This window comes from Andrographis paniculata, unplaced genomic scaffold (genome assembly GCF_009805555.1).
Source record: "Andrographis paniculata isolate CXL003 unplaced genomic scaffold, ASM980555v1 Contig87END, whole genome shotgun sequence".
Taxonomy (NCBI): Eukaryota; Viridiplantae; Streptophyta; class Magnoliopsida; order Lamiales; family Acanthaceae; genus Andrographis; species Andrographis paniculata.
Genome location: NW_026137625.1, coordinates 2,064,427 through 2,091,108, shown reverse-complemented (window position 1 = coordinate 2,091,108; position 26,682 = coordinate 2,064,427). Strand labels below are relative to the sequence as shown.

Genomic DNA, 26,682 nt, shown 5'->3' with positions numbered 1-26,682 from the left:
AGTCTGTCTTAATTTTCTCTTTTTAGTAACAGTATACTATCTACTTAATATTACAAATATTCTTATAATTTATAATATATTGTACAAATGAAATGGACAAAAATGATAAATAAGACTATTGTATTGGAATAGGGAGTATATATTTTATATATTTAAAAAATAATAATTTAATATAAAAGATTATTTTTATATTATTAAAATGGTAACTAATATAAAAAATATATCAAATTAAAAAATGCAAAGAATATATTTGTTGATATTTTAAGGGTGTGTTTGTTTGGGAATTTGAATTTTGAATTGAGATTTGAATAGTAAAAATTTTGAATTAGAATAGTTATATGACGTGATATAAATAGGTATTGATGTGATGTTTTGAATGTAAAATTAATTTTTACTATTATATAAAAAATAAAAAATAGATTTTTGAATTAATGTTTTTGGAGGAAAAATAAATAAATGAATAGTGGATTCGGGGGAAAATCCCCAAACAAACACACCCTTAATTAGAAAATTTTCATTATTTAATAAAAATATATTTTTTTATAAAATATAATATTAAAAAATTATTAAAACTAAAAATTATTATTTTAATTTAAAATCAAAACTAAATAAATCTAAAATAAATACACCTTTGGTTTTTTTAAAACTATTTAATTTCTTACAAAATTAAATAATTATTTTTTTAGCAAAATACTATCTTTAAACAAATATTCACATAAAAATTTGATATAGTAAAAAAATTAAATATTTGATGTAGTATTTTTATATAAAATAATTATTACTGCCTCCGTTCCAGACAATGTGCAACATTTACTTTTGGCACGGGTTTTTAGGTTTGGTAGTATTAAGTAGGATAATTTAGAAATTATGTGATGTGATGAAGAGAGAAATATATATTTTATTTTTTTTATTTGGACGATGTGAGGGGATAAAGTGTGGGGTATAATTAATTATTTTTTATTTTAAAAATATTGCAGAGTATTTATGATATACCAAAAAAGGAAATATCGCAGAGTTTGGGACGACGGGAGTACAATATTTTAAATTAAAAGAATGTGTATATTTTTAGGGATACGTGTTTATCTGATGACATTTATTATATAAATATAAATATTTTGTAGCAAACTATAATGTTCTTTTTTTTTTTTTTTGAAAAATTCATTTCTTAACGAAAAATGATATATTGCATGTTTTTATTTTTTATTTTATTTCCGCAATTTTCACTTGATACTAAAAAAATATTCAAATTATTTTACAAAATAAACATTTTTTTTTTATTTTTTTATTTTTTGGAAAGTATTGGATAAAGATGGCATAGTCAAAATAAAAAATAAAAAATCAAATATTAGCCAAGCAAATTAAATACTTGCCTTTTTTAAAAAAGTATTTGACCAAAATATATACTATACACCTCACCATATTAACTTTGTTTTAATCATTTTATTATACTAATTAAATTTTCCATATTATTTTATGGCGTATTAAATTAGATAAAATATCCCAAAAATATGAAACTCAATGTTACATTCAAAACGTCACGTCAACATCCATTTATATCTCATCATACACTTATTCAAATTCAAAATTTTTACTATTCAAATCTCAACTCAAAAATCAATAAAAGAATTAATTTTTCAAAAATTTCAAAATTACAAAATTTATTTATACATATAAAAAGGACATATATTGTTGGAAAATTTTATTGTTCAAATTGCATATTTTAAAGAATTTGCAAAATAATGAACTACAATCATACTCTCTTTTTTATATATATAAGCTTTTTAACATTTTTATTGTTCTCTGAAAGTATTTCTTTTAATATTTTACTAATTTTGTTCGTCTCACTAAAAAAATATTAATTTTTTATTATAGTAAAAAGTTATATACGAATATCAAAATTCTCTTGCTTTTAACATAAATTATAAATATATCATTACATATGTATATAATAAAAAGGACAAAACCGTTAAAATCACCTTACACATTTTTATTAATTAATAAATTATTAATTTTTTACATTTACTATAAAAATTCATAAAATACATTCCAAATTGGAGTATTATACATAAATATTGTTTTTTAAAAAATAAGTGTAAAAATAAGAGTATATTTAGGATGTGTTTGTTTGAGGGATTTTATGGAATTTCTACTATTCCCACAAAATTTTTTCTTAAAAAACATCAAATCAAACATTTATTTGTTATTTTTATATTATACTAAAAATCAATTTTACATTCAGAACATCGCATCAATTTTTATTTATATCACATCATACAACTATTTAAATTCAAAATTTTTACTATTCAAATCCCAACCCAAAATCTAAACCCTCAAACAAACACACCCTAACCAAATCGGGAGGGTGGGCTAGTCCATCCTTACCTTATTCAAAATTCCAATTTTATTTAGATTTATGTATTGATTTGAATTATTTTTTATATTTTAAAATTTTGAATAGGTACGAATTGATATAATAAATTTTTGAATCAATCTAAAATTCAAAATTCAATATATAATAATATATTTTATTATATATATTAAATCTTTTAATTAAATTATAATATTTCTATAAAATATAAAATTCATAGTTATACTTCCTCCCGCCCAAACAAATATATTTTTATTCTCATTTTTTATTCGTCCAATGAATTTACTTTATTACTAAATTTGACAAAATTAAAAAAAATTAACACTTAAATATTACTCTATAGTTAATTTTTATTTACAAAAATATCACTAACTTTATTACATTATCTTTTCATAAATTTTAATTATTAACTAAAAAAAACCCAATTATCTTTTTATTTTTCTTATTTTTTCAATAAAATATTATTTTTTAATATTTGCACTGAATCCAAATATATAAATTTTACCGAACAGTAGGAAGAATTAGATAATTTTGACATTTTCACCTTTTATATTTATATATATATATGTAATAGTATATTTATTATTTATATAAAAACTAAAAGTATTTTGGTAATTCTGTTTAATTACTTTTATTTGTAACGTAAATAAATAATTTTTTAATGATACACAAAAAATAATAAAAATATTATTGTCAGTTAGGACGGGGAATATTAATATATATTTTTTATTTTATACATTTAATACTTTAATAAAAATATTTAAAAAGTAGAAATAAACAAAATTTATATTTTAAAATATATTGTGCAATTTTAAAATTTTTAGTTTGGTTTGGATTTTATAATTTGAATTTCGGACAATTAATTTGGTTCGGGCTGATATTTTTCAAAAAATTCAAATTTTCGAAGTAGTTCGGATTTAACAAAATCGGAATGCCCTAGTAGCCACTACCGTGATGATTTGTTTCCGTCTCTCGACTCTAGTTTATGGTAATTTTGTTTGAATCGTCGTGATTGACATATTATTACATACTATTATTTACTTTATTGCGTCAATAATTACAAAAATAATACTGAAATTGCAAACCAAATACTTTTACACGGGAAAATATGGCGCTCAGGAATATTACTTTTTCATTCAATACCATAATTATCAATTTGATCTCATTAAAAAAAAATTATCAATTTTGGTCCAACTCAAATAAAAATTTATCAATTTTAGTCCCAAATCGGTTGACTGTTACTGAACACGGCCGTGTTGAATGACTCAGAAGATAACCGGTCGTCCCAGGCAGCCAACACGGCCGTGTTGATTACCCTGCACTTCTAAACACGGCCGTGTTCCTGCCCGTGTTCTGAACACAGCCATGTTTCTGTCCATGTTCCTGTCCATGTTCTCAACACAGTCATATTCTATGCCATGTTTCTGCGCATATTCTCAACACAACCATGTTTTAGGCCATGTTCACGACCATGTTTCAATATAATCATATTGTAGGTCATATTTATTAATTTTCACTTTTTGGTTAAAATTATTTGATATAAATATATATATTTATAATTCAAAAAAAATATTTTTTACAATTATTTCATAATATAAAAAATAATCAATTTTTAATATTTTAAAAATATATAAAAATAATAATATATTAATATATTTTTAATAATCATTATATATTTTTAAAAAAATTTATAATAAAAATTTTAAAATATTATTTTAAATTAATTATTTCTATAAATTATAAATTAAATTTATTATTCAAAACAATATTTTAAAATAATACTACTTCCGTCTCACATTGGATGTCTGGCTCACGGTAGACACGAGAATTTATGATAAGTATAATTAGTAGATAATTAAAAATGTATTAGTGAAAATAATTATCATATAATATAAATAATTATAAATTAAGATTAAAATAACTAATTAAAATTTAAAAACATTAAATTAAAAAATAGTGTGTAATTATTTTCCAAAAAAGAAAGTGACATGGGATGTGGGACGGACATAAACTGCAATGTGGACATGGTAAGTGGGACGGAGAGAGTATTATTAAAAATATATATTAATATATTATTGTTTTTATATATTTTTAAAATATTAAAAATTGATTATTTTTTATATTATAAAATAATTGTAAAAAAATATTTTTGTTGAATTATAAATATATATATTTATATCAAATAATTTTAACTAAAAAGTAAAAATAATAATAAATATGACCTACAATATGATTATATTGAAAACATGGTCGTGAACATGACCTAGAACATGGCTGTGTTGAGAACATGCGCATGAACATAGCCTAGAACATGGCTGTGTTGAGAACATGGATAGGAACATGGGCAGGAACATGGTTGTGTTCAGAACACGGGCAAGAACACGGCCGTGTTCAAAAGTGCAAGGTAATCAACACGGCCGTATTGAGACCAACACGGCCGTGTTGGCTGCCTGGGACGCCCAGTACCTTCTGAGTCATTCAACACGACCGTGTTCAGTCCCAGTCAACCGATTTGGGACTAATTGATAAATTTTTATTTGAGTGAGACCAAAATTGATAATTTTTTTTTGAATAAAACCAAAATTGATAATTGTGATATTGAATGGGACCAAAAATGATTTTTACTCTATTGAGTTTTATGTCACAAAGATAAATGAATATAGTACATTATTTGACATCTTCATGAAGTTTGAAAAAGAACAAAAATACATTAACAAAGCTTTAATGTACATTGCCACTAAAAAAAAATTGTTTGGACTTTAGATAGTAATAGAATGTTTCAAATATGTGTATGCTTCACAATTTAAAATGGACAATGATTAACATAAAATAATATATTCCATTGTTTAGCAACAATAGTGTGTGTTTGTTTGGGAATTTTATTAAAAAATATTAAATGAAATATATTTTTTTAATATTTTTATCGTTCTAAAATAATAATCTTGTTTTGTATTTTATTTGTTTTAAAATAATAATTTTATTTACAATTTTAATAAATGATTCTCAATATACAACAAATTTATCTCACTTACACAATTATTGTGGAAAAGTGGGATATACCTACTATTTATTGATGAATAATAAAAATTCTAAAAAAATTATTGAAACAAAATTATTTCGGTTTGAATAATTTTATTTTATGTATTTATAAATGATATGGCTAAATATTTAAACAATGAAATGAGAAACTTACACGATTGTTATCGACATAACTTCTACTATTAATTAAAATGTGTTTGTTTGAGGGTTTTGGATTTTGGGTTGAGATTTGAACAGTAAAAGTTTTGAATTTGAATAGTTGTATGATGCGATATAAACAAGAATTGATGTGATGTTTTGAATGTAAAATTGAATTTTAGTATAATATAACAAATAGAAAATAAGTGTTTGATTTGATATTTTTTGGGATAAAATTTTGTAGGAATAATGAAAATCCCACAAAATCTTTCAAGCAAACACACGGAGGCCTATTTATTTACAATAAATCAAATATATATATATATATTATTTTACAAAGTACCAATTCAAATACTATTTTTTTAATATTTTAAAAAATTAAAAATTTCAAAACTTTTATTTAACTATATTTATTACACTACTGTTGGACATAGGCCCAATAGGACTCGAACAAGAAGGAATCGCAACAAAAAAACTGGAAAAGGCTAGAGCAAGACCTAGGACATCATAAACAACCAAAGCTTCTCGAATGTAATTTTTAGTAATTTTTATGCAATTACATCGATTTTCAATTAACATTCTTTGTCTCTTGTTAATTTCAATATATTTTAATATTATTTTAAATTTTTAATAGTTTTTATATGCAATTCCGTCGATTTAGTTATCAAGATTTGAAATCACCTAAAGGCTCTATGTTTAAAGTCATCAAAAGTATAGAATTTAATACGATGACAGACAAGCTTTGTGGAGCATTTTTGGGACCTGATCACATCGTTTGATTATCTAGCGCATAATATATTTGAACAAGGCTTGGAGCCTCACAGAAAATTCATTTTTCTAACAATTGGCACATATAGTGGGACAAAATTTGACTTTTACGAGATTATCTAGTGGAATATCAATGAACGATGTCAATGCTTACATGGAATTCATTTGTACCACCTGAAAATCACATCGGACCAAAAGTACCCTTTCAGAATGGTGGAAACTCGATGGCAAACAAAAATTATACCGTCGAAATAAACTATTGAATTATCGCAGGACCTCTTAGAGGTCAAACCTCAAGGCCAGAGCAATTGGAGTATGACCATACTACAATTCTGCCCCAGACGTTAGAAGAGTAGGGAAGATCAGGATTGGGCCCTTACGCCACAGTAGGCTTGGAAAGCAACGGCAAACCTCTATCAGAGGTGGATTTTTAACTTTTGCTATGACCCGCCAAAATAATTTGATGGAAAGTTTATGTGGAATGCACCGACACCGCCATGGGACATCCAGGTCCGTATGTTGTCAATACCCAAGGAATATGAGCGGTTCCAGTATGGGGATGATAAGGAAAATATAAAAGTTGAAGATATATATATATCATAAAATGTTTGGGATCTTGGCATATTGCAATGATCAGATATTGAATTAATAAAAAATGTTGATGTAGTTTCCAATTTTTTTTACATTTATATTTTTTTTACTAGTGAGTTTTTAAGGGTGTGTTTGTTTGGGGGTTTGGATTTTGAGTTGGGATTTGAATAGTAAAAATTTTAAATTTGAATAGTTGTATGATGTGATATAAATAGGTGGTGATGTGATGTTTTGAGTGTAAAATTAATTTTTAGTATAATATAAAAAATGAAAAATAGGTGTTTGATTTGATGTTTTTGGGGGGAAAAAATTGGATAAATAGTAGAATTTTAACAAAATTCTACAAACGAACACACCCTAAGTAGAACTCAAATATTTTAAATTATGAAATAAAGATCAAATAAATACTTACAATTAAGTCTGAGCAAACGAAGAATACAGTAAAAAAAACAATTATGTAAAGAAATTAGTAGAATGAGCGGAGCGGTAATGTTGTGCAGATCGAAGGTTTCTGATAAATGAATACAGTTAGGATGATGGTGAGCGGAGCAGAATGGTTGTGAGTGAGAGGTATATGTTTATAGTGAAGTGAACAAAGTAAATTGTAAGCATATATTATATCTAATGATAGGGTGAAATGAGGTATTTGTGCGTTGCTAAATGACTAAGTTTTTCTCAATGAGATGAGCGGATGATGATGATCAAATAACGAAACATATGTCTAATAATGAAATCAATGTAAGTAAAATGTGTGATCATACGTATTCATTTAAATCAATTTTTTTACTCGATTGATACTTGATCATAAAAGAGTTACAACGAGGCTTCAACGCACCCAATTAAGAATATTATTTAAAAGGAAAACCATTGTCACTGGATATTTCTATGACTCAATAGACAAACACTATTTTTGCTAATGACTCTACCTTTTTGATACCTCTCTTCTGCCAGGATTAAATTCAGATTACAACTAATTAGGTCAAGAAGGCTTTCGCATACTTAATTGCTACGAATTACTAACATCCGTTGGTTACACAATATCAGGCTTAAATTAGTTAATCTTTCTTTCGTTGTTCCATAGCTTTATCAAGAATCAAGACATCTTACAGTTTGGAGCTCTCAAAAGAACAAGTTAACAACAAAAAATAATCACATTGAACACTTGGATTAAATGTTTATTACATAATAGAATATGACCCTATTTAAAGAAGAATATGGACGACACAATTGAAAATTAGTTGGAATGATGTTGAAGATCAGTTGCAATTGTTAGACAGTTATGCGGTTAAGTTGTTGAAGTCCACTGGATTTGTCATAACTACCAACTTGCTCATTCTGTTGTGTTATTCAAAGGTAAGCACAGATTTTCTCCTTACTTTGACGCAGGAGAGCATCAACATCATTTAAACCTTGTTAGAATGAAATAGGTGCATCCACAACAATTTTTATTTAAATTTAAACTATTCTCAAAATAATTCAAAATATATTAATATTTTTACAGCATAGTTAAACAAATAAAAAATACAAATACAAATATGTTGTGTAATATAAAACAAGATATAATAATAAGTAATATATATATATATATATAGATAAACAAATATGTGTAATATATGCATATATATGTGTATCGATGTAGTATATGTAATAGAATGAAAATATTCTTATTCCGTCCCACCAAATTTATCCACCTTAGTCCGGTATATAGTTTTAGATATTATATAATTAGTAAGTAATTAAGAAGTGTATCAGTAAAATTAATTATAATATAATAAAAATAATTATAGTTTTAGATTAAGATGATTAAATAATTTAATTAAAATAAAAAAATTTAAATTATAAATTTTTAAAATATGATTAAAGTGTAATTATATTTAAAAAAAAATTAAATTATATGAAACATGCCGAATTTGTTGAGGGAATATATATTATTATATGTATATGTAAATGTGTACGGTAATATATATATATATCTATATATAAAGTACACTAAATAGAGAGAGATGGTGAGAGGAGATAGGTAATAGCTAAATGCAAGGAAAAATAAAGTGAAATCATTTTTATGGAAACTCAAAATAATGATACTTACATGATGTGTTACAATACTCCTCATTAGCTGTTATTAATTGTAATGAATATTTTTCGTTAAAATTTTATCAAGAAAAAATTCATTGGGACATAAATTCAAATGAAGAAAAAGAAATACGTAATTTATGCTTTCAAAATTGGCCCCCATAATATGGACATTACTTTTAATCCCGTAATCGATGCAAACTGTTTTTCTTCATCAATTTTTCGAATGGCAGTCAGTAAAATATTAGTAAATAAATCTGTTAAATTTCCTGAAGATCGTAAGTAAAGAAAATTTTTGGTGAAATATATTTTGTTCTATCTCTCTTGAAATATTCTCCTTTTATTTGATCTATACAAATTGCATTATCTTTATATAAAATAATATGAAGATTAACATTTTCAGATCTCAAACCAATTTTTTAAAAATGTGGTGAATTATTGATCTCAACCAAACACATTCTCGACTAGCCTCATGAATTACTATTATTTCAGCATAGTTCGAAGATGTGGTGGTTAATGTCTGTTTAGTGGATCTCTAGGATACCACAATACCGCTGCAAGTAAAGATATAGTCAGTCTGAGACTTGACTTTATACGGGTCAGAAAGAGACCCAACATTTGCCTATTCAATCAATTCATGTCCAAATTCTTTGAATATAATAAAATGAGATCAATTGTTCCTTAGATATAACAAAAAATATGTTTAATGCCTTTCCAATATCGTTATGTTCACATTGCACTAAATCGTACTAATAAATTTACAATAAATGCTAAATATGATATTGTATTGTTAGTCAAATACATTAGTGCGCCAATAACATTTAAATATGGTACTTCATGACAAATTATATAAATAACTTATGTGTATATACAGATTGGTGGATCAAATTCTATCTTTTAAACGTTCAATTTATAGACAAAGACAGAATTTCATTTTTCCAAAATCCTTGATTTAACTCAATTTTCAAATATTCAATAACTTCTTGACCTATTCACGAGTTTCAATTAAAATCAAATCATTCACATAAACAGTAATTATAACAAAACTTCTCCAACTTTTCCTTATAAAAACATATTGGCAAATAGAATTATTGACATATATTTCTTTAAAAAATGATTCACTAAGACGATTATACCACTTGCAATCAGATTGTTTAAGTCCATACAAAAAATTTTGTAATTTAATAGAACAATATTCTTTTGACTTCGATTTGCATGCTTCAGATATACTGAATCCTTCAAGGATACTCATATAGATATCAATATCTAATGAACCATAAAAATAGGCAATTACGACGTCCATCAGACGCATATCCAATTTTTTATGAACTACCAAACTGACAAGATATCGAAATGTTATTCTATCAATTATTGGAGATTAAATTTCATTAAAATCAATTTCAGGTCTTTGTAATTTTCAGGTGTTTGTGCAATGGAACCAAAAACTTTTCATTTTCGTAGTGAATTCAATTCAAACTGGATCGCATCTTTTTATTTTGGTCAATTTTTTCCTTGTCCACATTCATCAACTATTATAGTTCAGGATCCTAGTCATTTTCTATTAAGTTAAGTGCTAAATTATATGCAAAAGCATTTTCGATAATTATGTCAGTTCTAATACTTTCCATCAGTAACATAATTTATTAAATTTTCAATAACATCGTTCTCTTTAGGAAAATTATATTCAGCTCAACGTCTTCAGAAAGTTTATTATGATCAACTTTTTCAGTTACTACTTATTTCATAAGAATTTTGATTAACATTCAATTCATCAATCATTTCATATTGTTCTTCATTTTTTCCGAATATTTTTATCTTTATAATCTAAAGGCCTGTCACACTTTAGGTGTGCATTCGGCTCATTAGCACTTTGTATTTGTCCTTCAAGGACAAATTTTATCTGGTGCATTCTTTGTAGACCTTACTGTAACTTATTTGTTATTCGCTGCAAATGTATAATTTATTGCACTTCTAATTCACTTTGGCTATTACGAGGATCAAAAGAATTGAAAGGTATTTTCCAAGTAATTTTTCGATTGATCAGTTTGTTCCCCTATGGAAAATATGACTCATTAAAATGACAGTCAACAAATCGAACTATAAACAAATCATCAGTTAATTGTTCAAAATATTTACTAATAAATAGTGATTTGTACCCGATATATATCTCTAATCTTCATTGGGGGCCCATTTTTGTGTGTTAGAACAGTAATACTGGTACATAATTGCATACTCAAATGTTTGCAAATGAGATATATTGAGTTTTTCATTGTACACCAATTGTACTGGGGAGTAGCTATAATAACTTGTTGGTTTTAATCTTACTAGTGCTACTGCATGTAAAAATGTGTAACTTCAAACAGATACGAGAAATTTAGATTTCATCGGCATAGTTCTTGTAATTAATTGCAGCATTTTTTTATAATAATTTATTTAGACCATTTTGAATATGTATATACGAGACAAGATGTTCAATATCAATCATAATATACATACAATAAACATCAAATGTCTTGGATGAATATTCACAAGCGTTAATACAAATTTCTTTATTTGGTGATTAAGAAATTGTATCTGTAATTAATTATTTGAGCAAGCAACATCGCAAATGTCAAATTGCGGATAAATAATAAACATACATGCGACAATTGGGTAAATGCATCAATATGTACCATAAACTATTGAATGGTCCACACGATGGATCTAGATGTCCACATATGTCACCTTAAATTCGTTCTAAAAATGTTGGGATTCAATTATCACTTATGGTGGCTATGGTTTAGTTATTAACTTTTTTTTTTTTTTAGCAAACAACACAGTTAAGCTCTTTTATATTCAATAACTTTTGATTTTTCAAAGTATGATCATGAGTATTGCCTAAGCCCGTCATGTCAAATTATAAAATTTATAAACTTTTAGTCTACCAGATACATTTCAATTGCATTCACTTTATATAATATAAACCGAAAGACAGTGATAACAATTTTTCTAGTACATATTCATGTCCAACGAAGATTTTTTTAATCAACAAAAATTCGTTATTTGGCTAATTTGATATCTCAAATGATATCAATTTATACGAATATCGTTAAAATTTAGCAATTTTTTTTTTAAGATTTGCTAAAAAAAAAATGCATTTAGAATGTCAAGTTTTATTCATTCGATTAAAAATATTATAGTTCTTCCGGAGTCTTCAATCAATTTCGCTCTACCACCTCTGGTATTAACATAAATTTTTTCGAACTTCAAAGAGGGTAAGAGGAAATAGAGAGAGATAAAGAACCTAATGCTAAAAAAAAAAAAAAAACAAATGGAGTGAATTCATCTATTTAATTTAAACAAATCATGCTATTTATAAAGTTTCATAAAGTAATTAGTTGCATATTGATTTCATGGAAATTCTAAAAATGACACCTACACACTTAAATAATGTATCACAACAAAATAAGCATATTTATATTTTCTTTATGCTCGAAAATATAACAAAAAAAAACTTTGAAATGAGCTCCACGAAATATTCAAAAACAATAAAAAGTGTTATATGGATATTGCTCCCCCCTCGTCATGTAAATTTTATGCTCAAATAGTTGAACACAAATTTAAATAAAAATAAATAATAATTATTATGTGTTAATTATGAGTATGTTTCTTTTGTCCAAAAACTCTAAATTTTAATATTTGAACTCTGCATTTTTTCGAAAAAAATATATTTTTTTTCTCTCACAAAATATCATATCATATATTATTTTAATACCAAATACAAACTAAATTTTTTTCAAACTCATCAAAAGAAACATAACTTATATCTCTTTAGTTGGATAGAAAATTCAAAAATAATAATTATTATGTGTTAATTATGAGTATGTTTCTTTTGTCCAAAAACTCTAAATTTTAATATTTGAACTCTGCATTTTTTCGAAAAAAATATATTTTTCTCACAAAATATCATATCATATATTATTTTAATACCAAATACAAACTAAATTTTTTTCAAACTCATCAAAAGAAACATAACTTATATCTCTTTAGTTGGATAGAAAATTCAAAAATAATAATATTTTAATATAAAATAAAAATATTATAAATAAATATTACAACATTAATAAAAAAAATAATGTGATAAATAAAAAAATGACAAATTAATTATTATTTATTAAAATAAAAATAATAAAATTACCAATGATAAAATTGTCTATTTTGTACAAAAGTGTAATTATAGCATACCTAGAGAGAATTTCTTTGTCTTTTATAATAAAAATATACAAAATAGATAAATAAAAACGTTTTATTTTTCTTGTGATAACCCAAAAAACAACATAAATTTAGATAAATTTAGATAATGAAAGAGTAATTTTTAGAATCATGACTACCCAAACTTTCATACCCACGTAAAGAGTTACCTATTATAATTTATATATAAAATAAAAAAAATAAAAAAATAAAAAAAAGATGTGTTCGCCATATATATATATATTTTATCCATTCAAAACAATATATTTTTTATATATCTTAAGCAAGAAAGGACAAAATGTACTGACATGATCACTCGCAAAAAATAATTAAATCTAACAATGATAGCTTCAAAGAATAAAAGGCTGTTCATAGGAGATATTCTTAAAGGAAAAGCCAAAAGAATTGGATAACCAACATTGTTAGTGGTAGTATAGTATACATAAAGCCAAAATGAATTTCATTGGGAAAAAAGAAAAGAATTTCTTGAGTTGCAAATGAATCAACTAATTTCATACATTATAATGTAACTCTATATGGCAAGAATAAGAAGAAGATGGGTAAGGCATACATGTGGCGTTTTCCTTCTCGAACGCGCCAGCTCACAACATTGTCAGACAGAAATAATAACGCCAACCGTATTTTATGGGCGATGGATTGCTATTTGCTGTCTTATTTTCCCTAGTTTGCCAGCTGAATCCTCATGTCCCACACATTCGAGTAATTGAGCAGGAAGAAACCACCTGCAATGGAGTTTGAACAGGGATTTAGTTGTAATGATGTCTCGAACCAAAACAGTATTTCACATGCTTATTAAGGAGCTCAGGCAAATTTATTAGCATGTATTGCAGCTTCAAACAAGATATAGAATCATTGTTTCTGAAGAAAAGTTATGTCAGAAATCTCAGGAAACCAATTATTGGAATGCTAACCACTTCAATTCGACCATCCCGCCAATATAATCAACGTTGTACCAACTACATGTATATTGCCACCTTCTAAAACAATAAGAGAAAGATAACTTGGTTGCGAGGATGAAAATAGTGATCTCACCCGTTATATTCTATATGTTTCATTTGCCTGTCATCGAGTTTTCATTAAGGTTGAAACATGTAAAGGAAAATTCTTAAATTGCCACTATTTTATTTAAAGAAAACATGAATTGCATCATATACATGATATTTATATGTAAGAGATGCCGACATTTTGAGAGTGCCTTCAAATTGTCGGTGTCTCTAACATACCTGGACATGCACTGGCAGCAAGTTGGAGCATGAATTAGAAAAAATATTTATAATTAATAAGGCCTCAGTTACGTACTGCCAAAATCACTTTAAAGGGGAAGAAGTGGTTTTCTTTCATCCTCCACATGATGACTAGCCTGAGACAAGCAAAACAAAAATTTCAGTCATCCCTGCAAGAAAGAGCATTCGCGTATTGCACAATTGAGAGAGAGAAGTACAGAACATATTTTACCTCCTCATTGGCTCCGGCAGTCATGTTTATGAAGGATGAATTCTTCTCCCTGGTCATAGAACAGAAAATGTAGTGTATCAATAGCTTATATATCTTCAGAGGGAAGTATTAAAAAAAAAAAATTGGCGAGGAGCTTATGTTGTGTGAAATGCTAAACAGGCAATGACCAGAGGGCCCTTCATCATAAAAACACAAAAAATGTTGGTAACATACTACAGATTTGGAACAAAAAAAATTCTGAACAGAACCTCCATTGACACACATCAAACTTCTATATTTATTTTAATAACTATGTCCCAGAATTCAGGGATAGAATGTAATCACACTCTATAATGTGTCCAACCAGAGAAATAATAAGACCGGCATAGTCAATCATTCTAGTGATGGAAGTGGACCAACCAGCAGAGCGTACTGTTAAAATAGTCTTTCGAATAGGCGAGATGCATTTCCATGGATTGTAATCCAGTTGGAAAAATGAACACATTAAGATGGGAAGGCAATAAGGTAAAGCATATACCTGTGAGTATCCTGTACATCCATCATCTCAAGCACCCCATTTTGTTGTTCATCCTTGACTTTTGAAAGAGGTGAAAAGAACTGACAGATGGAATATGTACGACATTACTTCCAAAATATATCAGTATGTACATACAAATATGTTTATATATATTTATATATATATTATAATTCAGAATAGATAATTCACCAGCTTGATACCTGATGCATTGAGATAAAAACCACTGATATCCCTAACATAAAGTTTATGGTCAAAGTATGGCCAAACAAAGCAGCAGATGCTATGCCAGTAAAGATAGTGGCAACAGTTGATGAATACTTCTTCAAAATTGTATCTGCCAGCATAAGAGAAAAGAATGTATAAGCATTTAACAGAGTTATTTAGCATAGAATAACAGCGGTAAACATTTAGTACAATAAATCCACTATAAAAGAAACTAATCTCAAGTTCACAGCTCTGAATCTTCCTCTCACCAGCATATTTAAAGAAAAAAGAAGAGAGAATCCCTTGTGCAGCATTGTTACATATTAAAAGCATTGTTGCTTTTGAATGCCCTTCCAATATGTTAAAGCTGTCAGGACCTGGAACATTGGCACACTTAATTAATAATGCAATCAAGTGTGCAGTATCGACAATTTCACACTTTTGGAAATATAATAAGGGCAGCACAAACTAGGTACTGCTTCATTTTATAACAATAGAGAACCAAATATTTCCAAACTGTTGCATAAACATTGAAGGAAACCATTTCACAAGTACCTTTAATAATAGCTGTTCCTAGAATCCCAAGAAAGTTGAATATAGCTCCATACCCATACAAAAATAAGTTCTGCAAAAAGAGAATAAAAGACAAAATAATGTCAAGAGCTAAAGCATTAGAAATAGTGAAACTCAGGATACAGAAAGAATAACAACTGTCATACAGGGGAAAATAAAAAAGCATGCTATCAAGTCATAGTGGCAGCATTAAATTAGTCTTACTCAAACCAATTCAGTTGAACTTCATCATCACCAAACAATGTGTTAAACAGCATGATGGGCTAAGGCATTAATAAGGCAATCAAGCTATATTTCTCAATAACCCAGTGTTTGTTTATGTTTGTGTGGGGATTTTGATTTGAATAGTAAAATTTTGACTTTGAATAGTTGTTTGATGTCATATAAATAGGAATAGATATGATATTTTGTATGAAAAATTGATTTTTATTGTAAATAAAAAAAAAAAAAAAAATAGATACTCCTTCTGCCCGCCAAAATTATGTCACTGTTCTTATTCTAGTTGTCTGCTAAACATATGCACAATTCATTTAGCGTGTGTGTACTTTAGATCATTAGAATGGATAATATCATATTTACTATACCTGATTAAAACCCGGTAATGAATAAAGCCAGCTACACTAATTAAGCATAATTAATCCTATCTAGATGGGTAGGATTAATTTATCCACATAATATTTATACTAAAGTTTATGTTATCCTATATTTAATTAAACGAAGTAAACATTATATTAATTAATCTCATGATTATATAATCTATTGAAATAATCCTAAGAATTATAATACTGAAGATAACACATCCTTATAGTAAACAACTTTATCCCCCTACAATTTTATTACACATATTTTAATAAATAACAACTAATTTGTTACTATTTTTCCTACTTACTCCACCACCTTTTTATCAATCAATAATAAATTTCCTATAATACCTCTACTTGACTTTTTACCTACCACACTTTAATATTAAAATATTTATTATTTCTTAATCTTTGTGCCCAAGCAAACCTATATGATTTTACAGGACGGAGACAATATTTGATTTGATGTTTTTGGAGACGCAAAAAATTGTGAATGGCAGAAATCAAAACAAGTCATCCAAACAAACACACCCTTAGTTGTGTTTTGGAAATGTTTGATGTTTTGGGTTGTTTGGGAATAGCAAAAATCTGATTCGAAAATAGTATTACTCAAACTCAATTTCTGCTCATATTTTGTGCACTCATTTAAATGTAAGTACGTTTTCCTGGGGAGGGAGTGATGTAATCGGTAGGTATGACCTACAGGAGGCAAATAAAAGAGGTAGAAGATTTGAAAAACCAAAGAGAACAAAAGGCATAGACGACAGCCAACTCTATCAGATCATATCACCTGAAGATAAATGCTGGTGTCATATTGGCTTTTCAAGGCATACTCATTGAAGACCGAGGCCATAGAAGGAATCGTAACCTGCATTGCATGTTCAAAACAGAGAATGAACATAGGAAAAAGTAACATGTAAAAGGGAAACAAATTTGTTGATAAATATCAAGGCATTTTCTTGGATTAAGGAACCATACTACTTACAAATATAAATGTATATACATATGCCCCAGTTGTAACCGGAAGACCCAACGCAGTGGAACCCTCAGGGAATGATTTAAGCTGATTTATAGTAATGCCAATGAGCAACAAAGCAAGTGCCTCCCACTGTGACAAAATATATCAGTATTAAATTTCATATGTATAAATATAGCTTGCCTTACAGTCTCCTCTTAAAGATGCTCCATAAATAGAGCTCTTACTACTCCATGTTTTGGTATGCCTCAATCATCCATGTTACATGTTATTATGATTGAATATACTTCAGTTTCCATTATACCTGAATTACTGAAAACCGCCGCTTCATTATGATCTTCAGTAGTATGGCAATAACCAAAACCTGTAAATCAATAAAAATGCACTGAGATGTTGAATAGTGACTGTTTACCAAAATCACAGTTCTCTGCAAAGTTGTAACTTCCGTCTTTATATATAACAGCCTTAGTATGGAAAGAAGCACACATACAAGTGGAAAAGGGAATGAAAGAGAGAGGGATTTGATCATTTTCATGGCCCAAGCTGCCCAAACTTATTCCATTACAATGTGTTGAAAATACGGATATGAGACAATAAACAGAAAAAGAAGAGATAGAACAAAATACCTTTAGATTGCTCAACATTTTCACTGTTGCAGGGTTGAAATATAGCTGAGAAAAGAATTAAACAGTTGTACTAAAATTAGAAGTGCTTAGAAGGAAGCAAAAAATCGTAGTTCAGTATATTCAAGTGCCCTATAGCTGAAAGAAGGTACTCTTGCAAAAGATCAAAACAAAGTTATTCCTGAATAAGATAATCAAATCAAACACATAATTTATATATAGGTTGAGGTTCAACAGTGGTTCACCAGTTAATACTCAATTAAAAAACATGGCACATCAATAAAAAGCTAGAACGAAATTACACAGATCAGGAAAGATATATGCCATATGGCGCATACCTGCATGATGAATTTCAGGTAGTTATTGATAGCATATAGAAGAGCAGGAACAGCAAGAAGCACATTATTACGAGCAGCCTGCAGGAGAAGATGAATAATTTTATCAAGAAAAGGCACCATGGCAGAAGGAAGATAAGAATGTGAGACAGTCATCTTAAGATGTTCATAGAAAAACCAAACAGTTCTACCAATACTGGTGACCAACAAGCTGCCTGAAAAGTATCCAAAATGCACTTGAAGATTATAGTGGAATTCATGAAGTTATATTTAGGAATCTAATGAATCTGAAAGTACAATCAGTTTTATATAAATCAAAAAATATGTTAATAACACATAAATATAAAGAAAAAACATCATGAAGGAAAACCATAACATGACATACTTTCTGGGGACTAAAATTATTAGTCCAGAACAATCAGAACCCACCAAAAAAATAAATACAATTCAATTTGATAAATTGATCAGCACTTTCTTTCACCTTAACTCCTGTAACTCACTTTTTGACAACAAGCATGATTGTATCTATTAATTCAAGAAACATTTATTTGTTTTTATACAACTAGGCATGAACTCCTTATGTGAATCATAACTTATGTTAACTTTGCAGGAGTCAGGATGAAAAATTGAAAAGAACTTCAAAAAGGAGTAGTGATTGAAAAGGGGCTGTTTGTAGAATAAAGGTATTTAGCAGGTAAGACACTGTTGGTAGAGGATATGTACCAACAGCCAACCATGTATTTATATAATGCATAACTACTAGATCAAGCATTTTTTGTGTTTTTGTAAACATATACCATATACATATCAAAAGGTTGTCAGTTTGTCACTAAAAATTTTCACCACCTTGCATCCCCCAACCAAATGGAACACAAAAACAAACATGAATCACATCACAGGTATCTTGGATCCAGGCATTCTACCTACATGATTAAGTTCTCCCACTTTTCAACTGAGTGAACTATCCATTATACTTCAAAACATGATCACAAAGAAAATTAATGTATCATAGTCATATATCACAAAATGAACTGTAAAACAGGCAAGTGATTTAGCAAGGTTTGCTTTTTCACTTAATCTTGATCATCAGACTTCAAAATCATATCTTTTCTACTCAAATGCTTCTTTTAGTTAAAAGTTTTTCATAAAATGCTAGATGAGTGTACAAACTCACCTGAATAAATGTGGAAAATGATAGAAGTGGCTTTTCTCCAACCTTCTGCCGCCTAGCCTACAAGAAAAACAATAGAACTCTAAGAACAACACAGATTGAAAATCATTTTGATGCTCATATAGATACATAATATCCAAATCCCTCATAAGCATCAGGTTACTACTCACATTATTAACGAAATTTTGCAGGAATTGATAGGAAAGACCATATTTCCCAACTTAATGATGAATATTGACAAAATATCATAATTTTTTTTGGCGAGCTACCAAACAGAAGATAGAAGACGAATGTGCTTTTACAAGAGTTGAATCACCCTCTAACTTCTAATAACACATGCTTGTCATTTTCCTCTAGGTTTTTGCTTAGTATATCAATAATAATAAATGCTTTCCCATCCAACACTTGCCTAAATCTATACCTAGATATATATATATATATCAACATATAATCAGAATCCCAATAAAAGAATAATGTAGAGAACAATTACCTGAAATATAAGCATTAAAACTGCAAATATAACTTTTGCAATTTCTGTCAAAAAGTTGACACTAATAGGACTAAAGTTGAAGCGCCCATCCACTTTTGACATATACACCAAAATAGGCTGAAAGACAAAAAGAACTGAAAATCAGATGGGCAAATAAAAGATTATGATGATCAAGACTATTATTTAATTAGTATCACATGCAATCATGTAGAAAAGATGCTCAGAGAAACATGATACTCAAAAGTCCAATAACAAACATTTAGAAAATAATAATCATAATAATAATAATGGAGAATCAATAAATGCATACATAGGTATTAAGATATATATACATCTGAATTATTAAAAACCTTCAATATAACAGAAAAGCTGAAACTCAACATCATTCAGTTATCTACATCTAGAATCTATTTTTTTCTTTTATTGACATAATATCAATGAGAAAATGCACAAAACTATGAGCGTATTGCAGGGTTGGGCAGCAAGTAGCAACTGGTGGACAAAAAATTTTGGCAATTATGTTACAGTATCCAGTAATTTTGGCAATTAATCTTGTTATCCTTACACTCTTCACTTTTAGCCTATAGCGTTCTATTCAGTTTTGGACCTAAATAACACTAAGCAATCTTTTGCGACACTTCTTCATTTTTTTATAGGGGGATTCATTATTCCAATAATTAATAATGTATACTATAAGGACTCAAACTACTATCAGTTGAACAGTTCTTCAAAGTGTTACATAATTTTCAATTTGTTGCCCTTATGGATAGAATTCAATAACAGAACTTTACAGAAATTGTGTCTAACTTATAGGATCATTCCCTGGTGTCAAAATCTCTCATCCAGTACTTAGGTACTGCCTAACTCCAAACTTTGACAACGAAGATTCTCCCTAGAGAGTAAAAATCTTGTTACTGATGAAAAAGTTAATAAAATCTTGGTACTTAGGTACTGCCTATCTCTCATTCCCTGGTGTCAAAATCTCTCATCAAGTACTTAGGTACTGCCTAACTCCAAACTTTGACAACGAAGATTCTCCCTAGAGAGTAAAAATCTTGGAATTGATGAAAAAGTTAATAAGATCCTATACTTATTTCAGCAAAGGCAGAGTTGAAAAATCAACTGCAGAAACAATAAGGTACAAGATCCCATTGGACCAGACATAGAAAGAGGTATCCTAAGAAAGTAGAACATATACCTGCAAACCAACAAGGATGCAATCTCCACCAACCAATAAGGCATTGAGAGCTCTCTGCTTTGATGATACCTTGCTCCTATGTTTATCATAAGCTCTTGAAATAGGTCTCGAGGACGGTGATACCAGCTTGGAATGACAGACACTACACTCTATCATCCCGTTCTTCATTAAGCCACCCAACCCAACTTCAAAGTATGGGGCCGTGCAGAATTAAACCTAAGCAACAGAATTACACCACCATCAGCTCCTTCTTCACCAAATACAAATTCTCCCAAACCCCCTTGATCGCCAAATCATGAATCAATCAGCAACCAAACAATCATAAGCTCGCGTCCAACATTCCCAGCAACAAAACAGACAAACAACGGAATTTTACAAACAACTCCCAAACATAACCACACCCACATTGCTCCCATTCTAATCCACCTCAAAAAGTGCTTCAAAACCAGATCTCGTCCAAACGAAAACCTCAATAAATTCCCCCACAAAAAAACCACACCAACCCCAATCCCAATTACCCAAACGGGATCAAACAATCAAACAACCAAACAAAAACAAAATCCATCACCAACACCCAAAAATAACAAACCTGATCTACCGAAATTGAGGTCCGGATCGCAAAATCAGCGGCAATCACAAACCAAATCGACAGAAATACACATACCTGGATCAACAAAAGTCGAGCCCGATCCCGATTCGGCGTGCGATTCAACGGCACGGCAGAAGCAGCTGGATCTGGCAGACCAAAATTAAAATCCCGCACTTTATATGAGATCCGAGCAGAGGAGTCCAGCAGGATTCAGCTTCCCTGCAATCAATCCTTCTTCGGCGCAGTGTGATTTTAAAGGGAATCGAAATATATACTCTGCAGCAGAGATTTCGACACGAGAAGGTCTTCTCTAGCAGACGAACCCAACAACGGCAGAAATTGGTCTCTTAACCACCGTTTCAAAAATTTCGACCTAACAATTAATTTAATATTAATATTTTTAATTATGATTATTAAGGGTTAATTAATTTTTATATTATTGATTTTGTTGTTGATGTGAGTCCATCGCAATTTTGACATTATTTGTATTCTCTATGCCGTGGAATAGTCGGTGAGGACAAGTGTACAAGATTCGATGCATGCTGTACAAGTACGACTAGTAGCCTATTGTTTGGAGCCACGTATGGCCGAAAGCCAGCGGTGGGGAAGAGTACAAGCTTCGGAAGCTAGAGTACAAACATGAAATGTCGGCTTATTGTTTATCGCCACGTGCGATTGAAACTTGAAAGCCTCCAACAATGCAAGAGGTAAAGAGCAAAAAGTAAGAGCATCCGCAACGTAGATAACCGATTTTACAATAAAATACTCATCCTAATTTTTTAATAAATTTTTATTTTTATATTATATATATATTATTTTTAATTATAGTTTTAATATTTAATATTAATTATTTATTTAATTATTATACTATATTATATTATATTATTATTTAACAATATTTTGATTTATTAAAAAATTATGAGAAAAAAATTATATTATTTATTATTTAATTAAATTTAGTTTTAATTTATTTTTCAAATTTAATTTTAATATCAAATTTGTATTTTTATTGTTATAATTATTATTGGTTAATTAAAAAAATAAAATATAAAAATAATAATTAAATTTTGGAAGAAAAAATTATATTATATTACATTACATTGCAATGATAAAAATAAATATTGTGATGTGATATAACAATGCATTTTAAAATATTAAACGAGAAAAAATTACATTATATTACATTACATTGCAATGATAAAAATAAATATTGTGATGTGATATAACAATGCATTTTAAAAGATTAAACGAGCCAAAAATAAATTGATTTGTTTAATATAATTTTATATTATTTAATTGCTTTAAAATTTATAATTATATTTTATTTAATAAATTAAATTAAATTTACTAATATTGATTTATTTAATATAATTATATAATATTTGTATTTATATATTTTAAATTTATAATTAATAAAATATATTCAATATTGGTATCATTGTGTAGAATACAAAATATTATGAACTATAAATATATTAAAAAATTTAAATATAACAATAAATTCAATATAAATTAAAAAAACAAAATATATATCATATATATCATATATATACATATATACAATAAGTGTCATGTGTCCCAATTGGCAATGGAATAAAACAGAGATGCTGGGAAGCAAGTAATTTTTATTTTTTTTAATTGTGATGTAGCGAGGAGATGCGCTTTTGAATTTGAGTAGTTGTATGATTTAATATAAATAAGTATTTATGTGATACTATGTATGTAAAATTTATTTATTTTTTTTATTATATAAAAAATAAAAAATAGGTGTTTGATTTGATATTTTTTTTAAAAAAAATTACGTAAATAGTATTTGTCCCCCGAAATTCTCTAAACAAACACACCCTGATTCATTTTTTTAAAAAAAATCACACAATGACTTCAGTTTAAAAGACAAAAAATTATATCTGAACAAAGGTGGTCTGGTGCAGGTGAGGTCATCTTCATACTAATTTGGCCCTGCACCAGAACACGTGTTCCTCATATTACTTCACGTATCGTAATCTAAATTTTATTTTGTGTATGTATACTTTCGGGATTTTGGTTTTGAATTTTGATTTTGAATAATTGTTTGACGTGGTAAAAACTAAAGTACTCCCTTCGTCCCAAACACCTTGTAACATTTCTTCTTTGGTATGTCCCAATCACCCTGCAACATTTCCAAAATACGAAATAATTAATTATATTTAATCTCTACCCCACACATCACATCACCCGATTTCTAAATTATCCTACTTAATACTACTCACCTAAAAAATTCGTGTCAAAATTAAATGTTGCACTTGTTTGGGACGGATGGAGTAAAATATAAAAACAAATTCGAACACAAAATAAAACCAGAGGCAAAAACGGGAACACAAAAACACAACCATCATCTAAACCAAAATTTCTAAGGATTTTCCCCACCAGCTAAACAACCAAAATAAATGGAAGAAATTTGAACCCTAGATCCATAATCCAACCAAACTAACTCTAACAGACACAATCTCAAATCAAAACACAACCATATCTAAAATAATCCACACATTAAATTCGGATCTAATCCAAACAATATTGCAACAGCCTTTATACCAACGAATCCACCAAGAAATGCAAAGTTTCCATTACAAAATAAATCAATCGACATCAAAATAAGATAATAAAGAAACCCTTCCCAATTGAAAATTTCTCGTGGAATTGGAAGGAAGAATTTTGCGAACATTATATATGGAATCCCAATCTATTAGGGAAGGGAAGCTGCCCGCTGCCTGAGGAGGGAGGACGGTGATGTTTCAACAGTGGAACGACTAGGATTTTAATCCGGCCGGCGGATACTGCGCAAGGCTTCCTTCACCTGCCGGTAACTTGGTTGGAGCGGAAGAACACGGCACCATATAAACACTTCGATAAAGTATAAAAGAAATCGAGTAACAACACAAATATTGAACTAGAATTGGTTAGGCTCAGCCCCAACCTAACTCGGAAAATCACAAAATCGACACTATACACACCTAAACTAGCGACTACACAAACGAACCCGCCACAACCGTGATACACACTATATATAACCCCACACAAACACAAACAAGGCACCCGAAGGCCTACAACGTCGAGCGAGCCCCTTTCGGCTACGAACGACTACACAAAAGGGGAAAACAAACGTGTCACAGGAACTCCACAATATTACAGGAGGAAGGCACCACCAAGAAACCGCCGTGAACCGCCGTGAAAGTCACCGGAAAGAGGAGAGCAGTGGGTCGAGAGAGAGAAAGGGGAAGGCCAGAGAGTAGTGCGTAAAGAGAGAGTGAGATTAGAGAGTTTTGTATATAATGACTCTCTCTCTATATGTATATATACATGCCAAATGGAAATGGACGGCTAAGATCAAGATCTGTAATCAACGGCCCAGATCAGGCCTCGCAAAAGGATGCGGATCCTAGGCAGGTCATGGGCAAGGAGCGCATCTCAGGTAAGGGTCAGCAACGGGTGTGGTTGTGGTGTGGGTTGTATATCACAAGCCAGGCCTGATTCGATCGGGCTGCATAATTGTTGGTGTGCAGTGTATTGGGGTGGATCCGAAGGACAAAAAATCCAACAAATCCTCCACCTGATTTTTCATCCAAGTAAATGGGGTTCATCATTGTCCATATAATCTTTACCTGCACCAAAAATAATGTTATAACAAAACATTAACTTAGCCTACCTACTACTCTAAGTAATATGAGGCTAATCAAAAGTATCACAATGTATGTATGTCATACAAAATACAAATTTATTTGCAGACAAAACTTTAGTACCCATATCAGATGGGTTATATTCAGATGGGATTTTCTCTAATTTTAAAATTCCTTTAGATACAATATCACGTATAAAATGAAAACGTACGTCAATATGTTTGGTCCTATCATGAAATACCGGGTTTTTGCATAACTGAATTCCTGACTGGCTATTCGAAAAAACAGTAACACTATGTTGTAAATAACCTAATTCACTGATTAATCCTTTTAACCACACTGCTTATTTTAAAGCTTCAGTAATTGCAACATATTCAGATTCTGTTGTGGATAGTGCAACAACGTGTTGTAATTGAGACTTCCAATTTATACAAGTCCCACACAAAGTAAAAACATAAGAAGTAGTACTTTTTCTACTATCCCTATCATTTGCATAATTTGAATCCACTAAACCCTCTAATTTAATATTTTCAGTATGTTTTCCAAACACAAGACCAACATTAATTGTACCAACTAAGTATCTAAACACCCATTTTAATGCATGCCAGTGTTCTAAACCCGGGTTCGACATATACCTACTTAAACAACTCATAACATAAGCTAAATCTGGCATAGTGCTAACCATTAAGTACATTATGGAACCTATAGCATTAGAATATGGCACACGTTTCATATATTCAAAATCAGACTCTGATTTGGGACATTGATCCCTACTTAGCACAAAATTAGAAGCCATAGGAACAGAAACAGATTTAGCATCACTCATAGAAAATTTCTTAAGAATTTTCGAAATATAAGTAGAATGATTTAAAAACAGTCTTGAATTTTTCCTATCCCTAGTGATACACATGCCTAAAATCACTTTGGCATCACCCAACAATTTTATGTCAAAATTATCACACAAACACTTAGTTACATTATCAATAAGCTTTAAACATGGACTAATAATCAACATATCATCAACATATATGAGAAGAAAAATAGGTTGGTTCTTAACAGTCTTATAATACAAACAATAATCAAATTTGC

General features: G+C 28.9%; 1 protein-coding gene across 1 annotated transcript; it reads right to left on the bottom strand.

Moving 5' to 3' along the window:
• Positions 1-13,573: 13,573 nt before the first annotated feature.
• Positions 13,574-22,299, bottom strand: LOC127242657 (CMP-sialic acid transporter 3-like). The gene is made up of 16 exons (XM_051262291.1): positions 22,016-22,299; positions 21,352-21,567; positions 20,154-20,270; positions 19,667-19,723; positions 18,496-18,573; positions 18,161-18,205; positions 17,839-17,898; positions 17,544-17,666; positions 17,349-17,426; positions 15,960-16,029; positions 15,674-15,781; positions 15,401-15,534; positions 15,201-15,280; positions 14,684-14,732; positions 14,528-14,588; positions 13,574-13,950 (listed from the first exon to the last, which is right to left on the bottom strand). Exons 2-15 carry the CDS (start codon positions 21,517-21,519, stop codon positions 14,541-14,543), a joined length of 1,215 nt encoding a protein of 404 aa, XP_051118248.1. The 5' UTR covers positions 21,520-21,567; positions 22,016-22,299; the 3' UTR covers positions 13,574-13,950; positions 14,528-14,540.
• Positions 22,300-26,682: the final 4,383 nt, after the last annotated feature.